Raw genomic sequence first — 17,102 nt, forward strand, 5'->3', positions numbered from 1 at the left:
GTCTTCCTCTGACTTATTTCACTTAGTATAATATGCTCTAGCTCCACCCAGGTCATTGCAAATGGCAAGATGTCATTCTTTTTGATATACACCACATCTTCTTTATTCATTCATCAGTCAATGGCCATTTGGCCTCCTTCCATAGTTTGGCTACCGTTGACAGTGCTGCTATAAACGTCGGGACGCACGCACCCCTTAGAATCTGCATTTTTGTGTCCTTTGGGTAACCACGTAGTAGTGCAGTTGCTGGGTGGTAGGGTAGCTCGATTTTTAACTTTTTGAGGAACTTTCATACTGTCTTCTGGAGTGGCTGTACCAGTTTGCATTCCCACCAACAGTGTGAGAGTTTCCCTTTTCTCCATATTCTTGCCAACACCTATGGTTTCTTGTGTTGTTAATCTTAGCCATTCTGACAGGTATGAGGTGATATCTCAGACTTTAGTTTTTCCCCCGATGACAAGTGATGTTTTCATGTGTCCCTTAGCCACGTGGGTGTCTCCTTTGGAAAAATGCCTATTCACTTCTTCTCCCCCATTTCTCAACTGGATTATTTGTTTTCTGGGTGTTAAAAAAAAATCCCATCTGATGAAAATCTACCTCCTAAACTTTTTCTAACATCTTAGTCCTGTTGAGAAACAAGGAGAGTTTTAAGGCCGTCCTAGAAATCCAAGTGTTCTTGAATCATACCACCTTTTTCAGACTAGTTCTGTTAGAAGACTGAGCTACATGGCAACAAGGGATGAGAAGTTTCGTCGCAACTCATTTTTTGATTTTTTATATTTTATATTATTCATTTCAGTAAACTATTTAAAGAAAATATTGAAGCGCCAGCACATATGTAGACGTAGTCTTTCATTTTGAATATCTATGCAGTTTGGAAATAAAAACTGAAACCTAAAAAACAAGAGGATCAGTTTGGGATTGCATGTAAAGGAAAATGAGCATGTAACCATAAATGTTTACATCTTGTTAAGATTCAAGAAAAGGAAATGTTATTTTTGCAGACGAATCAGAAAAATACAAAGTTATTTGTTTTGTGAGCTATTTCATATATGCAAAAAATAAACACAATAATATTTTGAAAATTTTAAAAAAAAGGGATTCATGAAAAGGAATTAGTATATGTACCCAAGTTTTACATCTACAAAAATAAAAGTACTGTGGGGGCTACAAATTATATTTGATCCATTACGCTCCGAGCTTTACAGTACATAAATCACAAATCCTCACAGTTAATTTCCCAAATGTTCTGGTTAGATACAACTCTTGCATTCTTCTTTGATTTTTTATAAAAAAAACTCCTTTCATCTCGACATGCCTCGAACCCCACATTTCTTTCCCTGGTCTGACCCATTTTCATAATCAGAAAAAACTATCATAGTTAATGGCCTTCCCAATTCTGACTCCTCACTATACCTGGAAGGATGGTTCTGTACATAAATGCAAAGTGTTGTTTAAGCCACGGGTGGCCAAAGTGGTTGATGTCAAAGTGCCTCTGAACAAGAAACATGTACTGGAAGAGTGATCTGCTGGTGTAGCTGCCGTAGGCAACGCCTTCGTACAGGGAACCATCTGTCACCTCTCGGAGCAAGACCAGAGACTTCTCCATGATGGTCAGAACTTGTTTGGTCCATAAGTAGGCTTCTTGAAGATACCCTGCAGAAGGAAAACACATGGAAACACTGACTCTGGCTATAAGGAAGCATCAACAAAATTATGAGCAAAAAAAAACCAAACCCTCTGAGTTCTCTGACTTCAGTACAAAGAGCATTTTGTAAAACTCTCACTTATCAACAATATAAATAACATTCTGCTAATTCAGGGTTGTGTTGGGTCCAAGATTTAAGTTAAAAAGTTCTCGAATACAAGTCATTTATTAAATGAAGATAGACCTTGAAATGAGCTTCTGTTTCCAATCTTTAATTAATTTGAAACCCCATCACAGCTAAGATTACAAACTGCATGTGACTTTGTGTCTACAAGAAAAGATCTGTGTATTAAGACTTTTATTCAATTTTTCTAAAAACTACTACTTGAGGGACACCTGGGTGGCTCAGTTGGTTGGACGACTGCCTTCGGCTCAGGTCATGATCCCGGAGTGCCGGGATCGAGTCCCGCATCGGGCTCCCAGCTCCACAGGGAGTCTGCTTCTCTCTCTGACCTTCTCGTCGCTCATGCTCTCTCTCACTGTCTCTCTCAAATAAATAAAATATTAAAAAAAAAAAACTACTACTTGAAAATATTTTTGAAGCTTATCACTTCATAAAACTTGCACCATTCGTTCAGAGGATTTTTAATAAGCTGCAAATACTATAAAGGCTGAGCAGACAGTCTTCGGTCTGTTCTGTCATTAGAAGAAGATCTCTCATCCTTTATGTGCCTTTGGATTCCACGGGATTTCAAAAAGCAGCACAGTGGGTCAGACACGCCACTGGAGGGACACTCTGATGGTAAAAAATATCAACTAGGAGTCCTGAGTCTACCAAAAAGGAGCTAAAATTTTGTTCAAGCGCTTTAACCCGTCACATTTTTCTACTTCTGCGACTGAAAATTAAAGACTTTAAAATTTTTATGAAATACTTTTGACTCAAAAATGCTAGCTTCCTATCAATTCTTGCAACTAGCATTAGGTAACAATCATAACTCGCATTTCTAAAACATTTGTAATTTATACAGCACTGAACACAATCTTACTTAATCCTTTTACCAATTCAATTAGGCATTATTGCTCTAAAATTACAGAAAGCTTGACTTGTTCAAGACCTCTGACACATGACTAAAAATGAACAGAACTTTGATCTGAACCTAGGTCTTTCGATTGCAGCTTTGTTTTATTTATTTTGTTTAAAAAGATACATCCAGTGAGGATGAAAGTAAGTTCATCGCCTCCCGGTGTGGACAGAGTCTTGTTGCTTTGCTCGCAGACTTGTGTGATCACCAGTGCTGAACACTACTACCACGGCCTACGACATGTGTGCTGGGTGTGAGGGCTTCCAGGGCCCCTGGGACCACCAGATCCCAGCCCAAATCCCAGGTGCCAGGCTCTAGACCTGGCTCCCATCTCCTGAGGGAAGCACTGTTCGGGCTCCACCTGGAGAGGTGACTGAGAATCGTACCCTGACTCCTCCTATCCAGCCGTACACCTGCCAGGCCAGTCTTCTGGAGAGTTTTTAGTTTCCATTCTGTAACCGTTAGGGTTTAGAGTTCTAGTCATCTTCCACTTTTTCTTCTCTGCATCCTCCATCTCTAACCAGACTCCACAACGTGATACTTAAAATCAGGCCTGCTGGTGCGCCTGGGTGGCTCAGTGGGTTAAGCGTCTGCCTTCAGCTCAGGTCATGATCTCAGGGTCCTGGGATGGAGCCCTGCTTCAGGCTCTCTGCTCAGCAGGGAGCCTGCTTCCCGCCCCCACCCCCTCCGCCTGCCTCTCTGCCTACTTGTGAACTCTGTCAAATAAACAAATAAAATCTTTAAAAAAAAAAAAAAACAGGCCTACTTACTGCTCCCTGGTATCACAGGGCCTGGTTTTTCCTTCTTTCCCCCCTACCCCCCAAAGCAATCCTGTTCGGGGGAGATGAGGCAACGTCTACCTTTGTAAACTTCGAATCTGTCAGTGCAAGGCCCTGATACTGTTACCGCATTTCAGCTTTAGTTAACATTCAGTGCAACCTTGGTTTCAGGGGGTGATGTTGTTACTGACGCCCTGCCCTGGGCTCGCCCACCATCCATACCCCTTGTCTGGAATGTTCTTCATTATCTTCCCTTATACAGACTTATCTACATTTCAAAGTTCTGTGAACCTTCTCAAACTCACAATAAAAAACACTGCTCTCCTGAATTCAAACTTAACACCCTTGATCGGGATTTAACCACAGCTTCATGACCACTCTTCTTCCGTTCTCTGGTGCTGCTGTAACTACTGCGTGTTCATGTAAACGTTTCAGAGCTGGCTTCCTTCCCACGGATCTGCAAACGGCTCATGTGTGATCCTGTGGTCCCTGAGCCTTAAGACTGAGACAGAGTTAGCAGAGCAGAGAGAACATTTAATTCTCCCCCTTGTGAGATTTTATGGGAGTCCATGGGAACTACTGGTACACTAAGCTACGCCAGCATCTGTGAGGCTGGTCTGGAGAACGTGGGATTGTCCAAACAGCCTGTGAGGAAACTCCTAATGTGTGTTTGCCAACAGAGCCAGGACGGCGAGCCTGGTTATTAACAGAGATGTGCCCGGCTGGGGATTTCACCTCTTCTTCTGTCCAGTCATCTTCTAAATGTGTACATTGCCTGCGTGAGGGTTCTGGAAACGCTATCTCGCTGAGCAACCCGTAACCTTCAATAGGAAATAAACGCACTTGCAAACTCCTGCGAGAGGAGAACTACACCTTTGATCCAACCTGAACTGGTATTTTTGATGCCTGCATAGTATCTGGACCAATCTTAACTACCACAAAGAATGAAGAAATAAGCTCTTTTCCTGCTACTAAAGAACTCAACATTTATATAAAGAAATAAGACTACGAGGCTAACACCCAAGGCCCCGGCTGAGAGCTAGCTTGTCCTGGGTTCTTTCCACCATTTAATGAGGGTGTCTTTTCACAGGCCTTGGGATTTATTTATCAATAAATAAATACTTTGATATTTGTTTATTGATTTGATATTTTGTATTTTGATCTTTTATTTTTTATTTTGCATTTTGATCTTTTAAATCTTGTTTGTTCTTGTGAGAATAGGGGGCAAAGGGAGCCAAGGTGAAACTTGGCCCTCTTCCAACGTGCCTTAAATCACTATAAACTGAATCTCTATTCTAAGAGAGGCAACAAAATATAGTGGAAGGGGAGGGCACTTTGAGTTTGGACAAAACTGGGTCCAAATCTGATACCTTATATGGCTGATGTGACAAATAAAATAGGGACAAGGAATAACACATGCCATATGCTCAGTTAATATTAGTTTCTTTTCCTCTAAGACTAATTAAAAGTGATGGCTGGCTGATGATTCACAGGCCTGCACCCCTGGGACAAATAATACATTATATGTTAATAAAAATAGTTCTTTAGGGACGCCTGGGTGGCTCAGTTGGTTGAGACGCTGCCTTCGGCTTGGGTCATGATCCCAGTGTCCTGGGATCAAGTCCCGTATTGGGCTCTTTGCTCAGCGGGGAGCCTGCTTCTCCCTCTGCCTCTGCCTGCTACTCTGTCTGCCTCTGCTCACTCTCTCTCTCTCTCTCTCTGACAAATAAATAAAATCTTTAAACAAATTAAAAATAATTTTTAAAAAAGTGATGGCTGGTTGACGAGACAAGAGCGAATGCCAGACTTGAGGAAATCCGATGCTGGGTAATCTACTAATTCTTGTGGGGAAGCAGAGTTCTGTCAGATTTTCCAGTCCCAAGTGTATGTTTAATATCCTAATAATTCACTGTGATCTTAGGGCTGCTTTTCTTAAATACAGTCTAATTAATCATGGGCAGACTTTTCAAGGTATTGTAATTAAGTCAGAATTACAAGAACAGAGACAATGTGGTATCAGCAATTATGTAATACATTAAAGCAAAATAGTTACGTGATCCACGAAAGTCATTTCCAAATTTGACCTAAATGATCCAGATTGGTTGTTTTAGGTCCTTAGAGAAAAAAAAAATAGTGTTGTAATGACAGACATCTGTGTGCCAAGAAGATTCATTTCAAATAATAAACTACTCGTTAAGCTTTTAAAAACTCCATTTACCCAGGATGGCGATGTTCACTGTCACATTGACTGGGGCAATCAAAAGCCTGACTTAAAAAACCTGCAGGCTGATATAAGTAGCAGAAATGAGGAAGAGATGTCTCTCAATTGTCTAAGAGATGCCCTGGTATTACTTCAACTCATGAGCTCAGTTAGGATCCAAGTATGAACGCGTACTAAGGCTAGGTATAAAAACGCTCTGCGCGGGGCGCCTGGGTGGCTCAGCTGTTAAGTGTCTGCCTTCAGTCCGGTCATGATCCCAGGGTTCTGGGATCAAGCCCCACATCAGGCTCCCTACTCGGCGGGAAGCCTGCTTCTCCCTCTCACACTCCCCTTACTTGTGTTCCCTCTCTCACTGTGTCTCTCTCTGTCTAATAAATAAAATCTTAAAAAAAAAAACAAAAAAAAAACGCTCTGCGCACAAGGCAACTGGCTTGGGCATTCGCTTGGCTGTGTCCACACGCACCTTGATTCATCAGGACCAGGCTTCCCGTGAGCAAGGCCATGCAGTTGGTGGGCTGATGATTGTGCAGGTACTGAAATCCCCATCCTCTCCTGTATGACGTTTCATACATATATCCCGAGACGTTGGCAATCACTTCAAGAAACTTCTCCTGTTGTGTCTTGCTTAAGTAGTTGTACAAGAAGTCGTAGGCAGTGGCAAAACCAACCAGGGAGTGAGCAAGCGGGACTTCATCCCAAGGAGCGTCTTTGACGAGCCTGCAGGGGGAAATCAACCACGTGAATGAGCGCAACACTTTGAGAGCATTCGTCGCACTTTTCGAGTGTCTGTTTCTCAGAAAGAAAGGGCACAATCGAAGATACAATCCAAAGGGTTGAGTGCCTCAAAATTAGCTGCCTTCCACATTAGACACAAGCATAAAGTTTGTCCCATGGGAAAATTACACAGCAAAGGCTTTTCTAGGGTTTCTGGCAACATCAAGAGGTGTTGAGAATTCTTCCTTTTGATTTTTTTGCTCTTGATGAGAGGACTACGTTCAAATAGATCTAAAGCACAAAATATGTGCTGTAGTGGCAGGGCAAAATTCTCGGGAATATCCATCCAACTAGTACTCACCCTCCTCTTTTTACACATAGTAACAGGGTCTCGGTTCTGTTCTTATGGCTGCTTTGGCAAACCAGTGAAACACATCTATCCCATCTTATTTCCCACAGGCTGGTCACAGTGCAGGTATCCTGGCCTCGAGTTTATGACCTCTCAATCTGGACAGACCCACTTGGTCAATGCCATGATGAGGAGGGTGGCTAAAAATCTGGTGTGAGTGAAATGAGCTGATTCTGACTCCGATTTCTGCATCTTGTTCTTTCTCACAAGATGAACTACACTGCCTTTAAGGTCTTTTGAGTATCACTCAGAGAAGTATAAATCTGACCTGTGAAGTAGGACACCATTTTTCTAGGAAGCCAAGTTTCTGCTTGGCTGGCAACATTATTCTGTAAGTGGTTTAACAGTGTGTGGCCTGCATTATATAGGAAGCTTAGATGGGATCTTTCACAATCACAATTCTATGGAACTATCTAGAAAGCCCTCCCCAGGTGCTCAAGATAGGAACACCCATGAAGAGTGTGCTGTACAGATGGGAGGTATAAGAAAACTCAACTAGGGATTAACTGAAAGCTTGCCTCTTGACCTCTGGGCAATCTCGTGAAGCCTCAGCCTCTTTCTCAATGCTTTAAAATGCATAAGCTAGAATACAAAGTGATATAAGGAAATCCGTTACTTTGACATGTAGCTATCTTTACAGATTTTTTAAAAATATTTTTGTTTATTTATTTAAAGATTTGTTTTTTAATTTATTTGACAGACAGAGATCTCAAGTAGGTGGAGAGGCAGGCAGAGAGAGAGAGGAGGAAGCAGGCTCCCCACTGAGCAGAGAGCCCGATGCAGGGCTTGATCCCAGGACCCCAGGACCACAACCCGAGCAGAAGGCAGAGGACTTAACCCACTAAGCCACCCAGGTGCCCCAAAAATATTTTTTTAATTTTTATTTATTTGACAGACAGAGATCACAAGTAGGCAGAGAGACAGGTAGAGAGAGAGAGGGAGAAGAAGGCTCCCCGCCGAACAGACAGCCTGCGCGGGGCTCGATCCCAGGACCCTGAGATCATGACCTGAGCCGAAGGCAGAGGCTTAACCCACTGAGCCACCCAGGCACCCCTCAATACAGATTTTTTTTTAAAAATTGTTATCTCTGTCCTTTATTACAGCACCAAAAAACAAGATTTAATAGCAGAACTAGTACAACTATAATTTATGTTGTGATGAACATAAATAATAGTATCTGTGATAAGTATAATGGGATATGCAAATATCCATACCTACCTATGACAAAGTTACACGTTCTCCAGTATCCCTCTAGGGGTCACCTATGTTCATGATTTGGAAGAAATGCTAAATTTCATGAAAGTTAAATTCCATGAAATAGGATTTCAATAATAAATGCTAAAATTCATGCAAATTAGGATGCTGTGTTTCTCCCATACAAACCCCATAGATCCCAGGACAAGAATACTTAAAAATGTTCTGAGAGACCACCTCCTCTAGACTATATTCCTCTTTTAGGAGTTTTGTATGGAAAATGTGATTTCGGTGATGCCTTCTGTGGTCACCCTGCAGAATTTCAACATTACTCTCCAACTGACGGTGTCTCATTTCCCTTTCTCACTTTTTTGTCCTCTTAAATGTTCATGTGTGTATATGTATGAGCATCCTCTACTAGATTTTAAGTTCTACAAGTGCAGGGTCTTATTTTTTCCTCTATTTTATCCACTATTGAATCCCTAAATCCTACAACAGTGTCTGACACATAGTAGCTGCTCAGTAAACATTTTTGGAAAACAAAAAAAAAAAAAAAGAAGGAATAGGTCTATAAAACTAGGTTACACTATTAACAGTGAATATATGATCATCACAGAATCAGGAATTTGAAGGAATCTCTTGATACTTAATAATAATTCCTGTGTTTGGTTAGCTGTGGTGATACAGCATGGTGCTCAAATAACAAAGGTTGATGAGTTTTTTTAACTGTTTGGTCACAGATAAAGCCACCTTGCTGGTTAGATTGCTAGTGTGGACTGGCTGGAAAGAGACTATGGAGAGTGTGAACTCATTCCCCACTTCTAGGGAAAAAAACAACTTCTCCGGCAAGCTCACTGTCAGGGAGTTAGAACACAATCTTTAGTGACTCCTGGTGGTTGGTGAGCCAAGAAGAGAATCTGAGTCACTTGCTTCCCAGCCTGTGTCTTCGTGCCACGTCACGACGCATCTATAAATGACTGCATGTCCACCTAACAATGGCAGAGCTGATAACAAGGAACCTCTACCATCTGCCTACCAATCCAATAAAATGCTCATATACCAATTTAAAAAAAAAGCTTATACCATCAGGCTCATCGCTCTATCATTACAAGACCAGAACTGTAGTAGTTACAGTTCTAAAAGGTTATCTAACTGCTTTACCAATACGAGCTGACCTAGCCGTCAGCTGTGCAGTGATAGAAGAGAGCATATTTAAGGTCATGGAAAGCAAAGGAAATTTTCTTCTAGCTCATAGCGAAATTTCATGAAAGTTAAATTAGCAGCAAAGAAACTATCTGATTCAATGCGATCGTGACTGCTGGTTAATAAATCTACTGGGAAAGCTGGCTGAGTGGGCTATTTAAAAAAAGGGGGGGAACAGATATTAGTTTATGAATTTTATTTCAGCTTAAAATACCTACATGTATACACATTCACCAAGCTTTTTTAATTTATTTATTTATTTTCCCCCCTTCTTTAATTAATTTATTTATTTTTTCAGCTTAACAGTAGTCATTGTTTTTGCACAACACCCAGTGCTCCATGCAATATGTGTCCTCCCTATTACCCACCACCTGGTTCCCCCAACCTCTCACCCCCGCCCCTTCAAAACCCTCAGGTTGTTTTTCAGAGTCCGTAGTCTCTCATGGTTCATCTCCCCTTCCACTTTCCCTCAACTCCCTCTCCTCTCCATCTCCCCATGTCCTCCATGTCATTTGTTATGCTCCACATCACTCGGCATCAGGGAAATACAAATCAAAACCACAATGAGATATCACCTCACACCAGTCAGAATGGCTAAAATTAACAAGTCAGGAAACGACAGATGCTGGCGAGGATGCGGAGAAAGGGGAACCCTCCTACACTGTTGGTGGGAATGCAAGCTGGTGCAACCACTCTGGAAAACAGCACGGAGGTTCCTCAAAATGTTGAAAATAGAGCTACCCTATGACCCAGCAATTGCACTACTGGGTATTTACCCTAAAGATTCACCAAGCTTTTGAAGGTGAGCTACAAGCCTTTCTTTAAAAATAGGTCTACAGATGAGTTCATTGTTCTTTCCTGCAAAGGACGCACATAACACATCCTCACAATGTTAAGTCTTAGTTTCTCTGTAAGATAAGAATTAAAGATATTTGTGAGGGGCTCCTGGGTGGCTCAGTGGTTTAAGCCTCTGCCTTCAGCTCAGGTCATGATCCCAGGGTCCTGGGATCGAGCCCCACATCAGGCTCTCTGCTCAGCAGGGAGCCTGCTTCCCCTTCTCTCTCTGCCTGTCTCTCTGCCTACTTGTGATCTCTGTCTGTCAAATAAATAAATAAAATCTTTAAAAGAATTAAAAATATTTGTGAAGGAATATAAAATCCTTCCAGATTTTTATGTTTTTTCCTAAACTTTTACAAATGCTACTCATGCTAAAATATGATAGCAATCTTTTACAGTAAGTCATTCTAAAGCATTTTAGTTTTAGAAACATATATTCTTTTTCTTTTTGAACTCACACTCATTCTATTTACATATTATTGAAATTATGTAATTATAAGTATTAATAAACTAGGCATAAACTTGTTTGAGAACAAATACAACTGATACTTGCAAAGCACATTATCCTACTGGCGGGAACAGAGATGAGTGGACATAGCAGAGGGCAGCCAACCGGCCTCAACACTGAGCATTCTGTGAGAGTTGCTGCTAGATTATGCAAGCAAGGGAGGTGAATTCACTGGCAAGTCAGTTAAGAGGAAGGTTAGGAAAATTTTTACTGTAGTCCTCTTTTTATAACCTATACCTTCTCTTCCTAAGAGCCATTCTTAAAGAAAGGTCCATGGACCCCCAGCATCTCTGAGACTCTTTGAAGGAATCCTCAAATAAAAATTATTTTCCTAATATAAAGATGTTATATGTTGACATTTCCATTGATGATGCCAAAGCACTAATAGGTTAAAAATGCTGGCAACTTAGGGCGCCAGGGTGGCTCAGTGGGTTAAAGCCTCTGCCTTCGGCTCAGGTCATGATCCCAGGGTTCTGGGATCGAGCCCTGCATCGGGCTCTCTGTTCAGTGGGGAGTCTGCTTCCCCCTCTCTCTGCCTGCCTCTCTGCCTGCTTGTGATCTCTGTCAAATAAATAAAATCTTAAAAAAAAAAAAATACTGGCATCTTTAGCAAGAATCCAGGCAGAAGCACCAAACTCTAGCCACCCTTGTGTGATTCTCCATGCAGTCATGCACTCTACGTTACAAAAACAAACAAACAAACAAACAAAAAAGCCAGTTTCACTTAAGGATATCCTTGGAAAAGTGGTAAAATAAGAATTTTACAAAATCTCAGCCCTTTGAGTAGATCTCTCTTCCATATTCTGTGTGATGAAATGGGAAGTACTATAAAATAAAAAACGCAGTGGATGTCAAAGTGTAGGAACTGTCACGATGAAAAGAAATTGTGCATTGAGAGCTGAGCTAGCTCCTTTTATTCATGAAACATCATTTTTATGTGTGAGAATGAGGAACTGACAAATTCTAGTTACTTAGACGTAGGCATTTAAGTGGAAGTTTCCTTGAAAATGTACAAGAAAGCCTGTGAGTTTAAAGAAAACTGAAAGCCTTTGCTGCCTATGACAAAATTTGAGCTTTTTCAAGAGAAAATAAAAATTTTAGAAAACTTGTATCTGCTGCCATGTTCTTAAGAGTTTACCAATACTTAACAAATTTTTCTGATGAGGTCAGTGATAACAAATGTGATTTATTTTTATATTGTATTACTAAACATGTCAACACTTAGAAGACTGGAATAACTCAGCAAACAAACATTCAAAATAAAAAAGGCATGATATTATCAAACCATACATAAAAAATCCACTGTAGGGGCGCCTGGGTGGCTCAGTGTTAAGCCTCTGCCTTCGGCTCAGGTCATGATCTCAGGGTCCTGGGATTGAGCCCCGTATCGGGCTTTCTGCTCCGCAGAGAGCCTGCTTCCTCCTCTCTCTCTGCCTGCCTCTCTGCCTAATTGTGATCTCTGTCTGTCAAATAAATAAATAAATAAAATCTTTAAAAAAAAAATTCCACTGTAAGTGCAAAATATACCAATGGATTTTTCTACCAATTAAAAGATAACATGGTTTCAGATTCCACACTGAAACTAACTTTTCTGACCCAGAGTCCATTTAAAATTAACTTTTATGAAACTACCACTTGTCCAGTTCTAGTATAGTAACAAAGAGCATCCAAGGGCACCTGGGTGGTTCAGTCAGTTGGGTGTCTGCCTTTGGCTCAGGTCAGGTCATGATCTCGGGGTCCTGGGATCAAGCCCCAGGTCTGGCTCCCTGCTCAGTGGACAGTCTGATTCTCCCTCTGCCCCTCCCCTCCACTCATGCTCTCTCTCTCAAATACATACATAAAATCTTAAAAAGAGAGTATCCATAATTATCTGAAAAGATTCTTAAAATAGTCCATCCTTTACAATCACATATTGATGTGAAGCAGCTGTATTTTCTTCATATAAGTCAACCAAAACACCACACTGCAACAGGCTGGATACTGGAGTCATGTAAAATGTAAAACAATGACCTCCTTCACACTAAGTACTTTTTTTTTAAAATACAGTTATTTCTTCCTAAAAACGTTATTCACTGTTACTATGAAATGGACTTTTCACCCTAAAGGAAAAAAAAAAAAAAAAGAAATGGACTTTTCCAATGAATGCATACTTATTTTAAATATTTCTGGCTTTAATTTTTAATATGGTGAATATTGATATTTAAATATTGGTCCAGTCCAAAGCCCTCTGACGTCTTCATTAATTTTTAAGAATGTAAAAGAATTTTGACTCCAAAAAGTTCAAAAACTGTTCCTAAAATACTTTCAAAGATGAGTTAAGCGAATTTATGTGACACGGAATGACGTGAACATGAAAATGATGAATTGTCCAAGTTTGGGGGCATAGTGTTGGTGCCGAAGGGCACAGAGCTGATCAAGCTGTGGTGCTCCCATGACTTACGCTGACTGTCAGAGGAAGAAAAGAGGCATAAAAATCCTTCCAAAATGTAATAGCTTCATTGATTCAAATTTCTATACCAGTTTTATATGAACAGACTGCCTCCCTTACGATAAATGTCTTTTGAACTATCCATTAGGTATGGAGTACAATAGGTAATCTCAGTCTCTATTACTTAAATGTGGGACAGCTTACTTGATTAAGAAAGCTAATAAGGGGCGCCTGGGTGGCTCAGTGGGTTAAAGCCTCTGCCTTCAGCTCTGGTCATGATCCCAGAGTCCTGGGACCGAGCTGCATCGGGCTCTCTGCTCAGCGGGAAGCCTGCTTCCTCCTCTCTCTGCCTGCCTCTCTGCCTACTTGTAATCCCTGTCAAATAAATAAATAAAATCTTTTAAAAAACAAAACAAAACAAAACAAAAACTCTGGTTTAGGGCGCCTGGGTGGCTCAGTGAGTTAAAGCCTCTGCCTTCCGCTCAGGTCATGACTGCAGGGTCCTGGGATCAAGTCCCGCATTGGGCTCACTGCTCAGCAGCGAGCCTGTTTCCATCCTCTCTCTCTGCCTGCCTCTCTGCCTACCTGTGATCTCTGTCTGCCAAATAAATAAACAATATCTTTAAAAAAAAAAATCTAGTTTAGGGCACCTGGGTGGCTCAGTGGGTTAAGAGTCTGCTTCGGCTCAGGTCATGATCTCAGGGTCCTGGGATGGAGCCCCGCATCGGGCTCTCTGCTCGGCAGGGAGCCTGCTTCTCCCTCTCTCTTCTGCCTGCCTCTCTGCCTACTTGTGACCTCTCTCTCTCTCTGTCAAATAAATAAATAAAATCTTAAAAAAAAATCTGGTTTAATCTGAAGTGCTAGATTATGACTTAACCTATGACACCAATGAAGTAATTGCAAAGAAGCCAACCTAGCTATGCTGGACTTCAGTCCACATCATGGAACAAGTAATGGAGCCAAGTTGGCTGTCTGAGCAGCTCATCATGTCATGCCTGGAAATCAAACAGAGGAACTTGGGATCAGTTGTTCTAGCCCCAGCCTAATGTCAAGAAGCCCCAGAGCTACAAAAGACTATCTGTCCTATTTTTCTTTTCTTTCTCTCTTTTTTTAAGGATCTGTCCTTCATTTAAAATCTCACTTCTTGGGGCGCCTGGGTGGCTCAGTGGGTTAAGCCACTGCCTTCGGCTCAGGTCATGATCTCAGGGTCCTGGGATCGAGTCCCGCATCGGGCTCTCTGCTCGGCGGGGAGCCTGCTTCCCTCTCTCTCTCTCTCTGCCTGCCTCTCTTCCTACTTGTGATCTCTCTCTGCCAAATAAATGAATAAAATCTTAAAAAAAAAAAAATCTCACTTCTTTTTCCCCCCACCTTTTAAAAAATTTATTCAAAATGGATCATAGACTTTAATGTAAAATGCAAAACTTTTTACATGAAGTTATATGAAACTTTTAGAAGACAACATACAAGAAAATCCAGGCAATTTTGAATTTGGCAATGAGTTCTTTCTTTCTGTTTTTTGTTTGTATGTTTTCATATTCCCTTTTCAGATGTAATGAGTTGTAATATACAAATAAAATTTGTGTTATTGTGAGGTGTAAAAACAATCTGATTTATTTTTTACAATAGATATTTACATCAATATAAATGTAAGAGAAAATGAAAGAAGGCTAGAGCAGTCGCAACCCCCTTTTGTCGGCTTCACTGCAGCTGTGTCTAGGTAAATACCCCACACCTCTGCTTGTGGGGTGCACTTGGTCACACCACCCAAATATGTCCAAATAAGGTCACTTCTATCTTAAAATGTAAACTAGTCTATTCATTCTAAAAGTGTCCGGAAGACAGTAATCTGATAGAAAGTCATTCCATTTTCCACCAAATGTCTTTGTGAGTTTGCAAACAACTTCCATGAGTTAGGAGAGCCCTGTATGACCACTGTTTCTAAAAACATGACTAATGGGGGTTGTGATTCATCTTTTTTCCCTCTTTAAGTTAAACGTGAAAACTAACCATGAATGTTAAATGTCAGTAATACGGTAAATTTTGTAAGTTATTCCCGTAAACCTTAGCCAAAGGAAGTGGATTTCTAAGCTGTGGGGCCTCGCCTGTGAAGCACACTGGGGCCTTCACAGTGATTTGCCAAGAAGAGCCGGGTGAGCCTGGAATTTACAGAGACTGGATGCAGGGACCTCTGAGTGGGTGGCCAGGTATCCAAGGGGTAGATTCAGCTGAATTCTGGCCTGGCTTGGTGTCCATATTCCAAGTGTTTGATCAGGTGGCTAAGGGTGGCATTTGCATCATCAAGCAAAATTCAGTATAGCTGGGAGGAAAGAGAGAAACTGTACTTCATATTAAGTAAGCACATAGTATGTCCCAAGCCCCTTATATACTTTATTTCATCTGATCTTCAAAACTCATATTAGGCTATTACATGCCCATTTTACAAATTGTAAAACTGGCATTTAGATAGGAAAATTCCATGTTTAAGATCAGAAAGTTAAGTTAAATGGTGAGGCCAAGAATGGAACCCAAGGCGATCTGAATCTAGAATTGTTTCTGACTTCTTCCTGGTGAGGGAAAGCACAGTGCTTTCAAAGAAAGTCACCAAGTTTACAATCGGAACCCAGTCAGAAGAAAGTGCTCTATAGAGTTAGCAGACCTACCAAGAGCCAGGCAGAAATACAATCCAGGGTTCCAAGCTCTGCCATGTCCATGACACCAAGGGAGATACAAGGCAAGAAATGTGAGAAAAGAGGGAGATATTAGAAGAGATACCATGACTCTGCATTCATTTGGTTGCTCAAGACCCACTCAAAGAACATGAGAGACCAATCATATGGAATGCCTGGAGCAACTCTTCCTCTCCCCACAGATGTCTGCTCAACCTGGGGCTCCTAATGCACTACTCCAAGTATTTCTGGTACAGGGGCTAGTGGGCCTGACCTTGGACACTCAGAACCATCAGCCCCTTAAGCTGGACAGGACTACAATAAACAGAAATGGACAATGACCTTCCCCCCCCCCCCAACATCTACTTCATTCCCTACTTGAAAAGTAATGCTGGAAGGATAACAGTATGATAGACTGGAAATTGACTGTATCAAGAAATCGGGGCACTTGACTGGCACAGTTGGTTGAGCATCTGACTCTTGGTTTTGGCTCAGGTCATGATCTCAGGGTCATGAGATCGAGCCCCACGTCAGGTTCTGCACTCAGAGTCTGCTTAGGACCTTCCCCCCACCCCCTCCTCCTATTTCCCATCCTCTGGCTTGTTCTCTCTCCAAAATAAATCCTTAAAAGAAAAAAAATCTTCAAGAAAAATAACTTATCAGCCCTAAAACGTAAAAACACTTTCTCTCACTATCCATATTTCTATATTCATTAAATTACTAGATTCAATATAACAGAACACTACACTAATTTCATTTGAAAGTTTAGAATTCAATATCCCAAGTATTAAATTCTAAAATACAAAAATTTAGGTCAGGTTGGTTCCACTCAAGCAGAACACTGAGGGATCAATTATGCACAGGCAGAAACCAAAGAGAATATTATTTCTTACTTAAAAAAGTACTCTAAATAATGTGTAGAGAAAATGAATTAATTTGAATGTCAAAATATACCAAGCTAATGTGAATAAAATGTAGTGTTGTTAAATGAGAAAAGGCACTGCTATGTCATTATTCTAATGTTTAATTAACTGACACAAAGTCTTAACCAAATATCCAAGTATGCCATCCAAGCACAATATATTTAAATAGAATCAAACAGCATTTATAATTGTAATCCCTTTTAACTGACCAGTGGGCTAGTGTCCAGCCTGGGCTAGTGTCCAGCCTGAAAGGATAAGAGGGAGAAACATGATAGGCAAGACGATTCAAATTTGATAACAAGACCTCTGTGTCACTGGAGAGGCAGAGCTCAAAGGACTGGGGTTAGTCTTTACCTATCAAATTCTAATGAAAAATTATCAAAGAGCTCATCATAACGGAGAAATCCTGGAACCTACAAAGAAAAGGAGAGAATAACAAAGATTTGCCTATCTTGTTCACAAAGCTTAATCAAATGATTTTTTTTTTGCC

The 17,102-nt window shown here is 40.9% G+C and overlaps 1 protein-coding gene across 2 annotated transcripts in view; it reads right to left on the reverse strand.

Moving 5' to 3' along the window:
• The window catches only part of DSE (dermatan sulfate epimerase), an 87,159-nt gene that overhangs the window by 7,281 nt on the left and 62,776 nt on the right, over positions 1-17,102 (reverse strand). The window contains exons 3-4 of one of the 2 annotated variants that reach the window (XM_046006722.1): positions 6,194-6,447; positions 1,417-1,656 (exon numbers count right to left, since the gene is read on the reverse strand). In XM_046006722.1, coding sequence (XP_045862678.1) covers positions 1,417-1,656; positions 6,194-6,447 — 494 coding nt within the window. Of the gene's footprint in view, positions 1-1,416; positions 1,657-6,193; positions 6,448-17,102 lie in introns of those variants that run through there. The other variant, XM_046006723.1, reaches the window with a different exon arrangement.

Source organism: Meles meles, chromosome 5 (genome assembly GCF_922984935.1).
Source record: "Meles meles chromosome 5, mMelMel3.1 paternal haplotype, whole genome shotgun sequence".
Taxonomy (NCBI): domain Eukaryota; kingdom Metazoa; phylum Chordata; class Mammalia; order Carnivora; family Mustelidae; genus Meles; species Meles meles.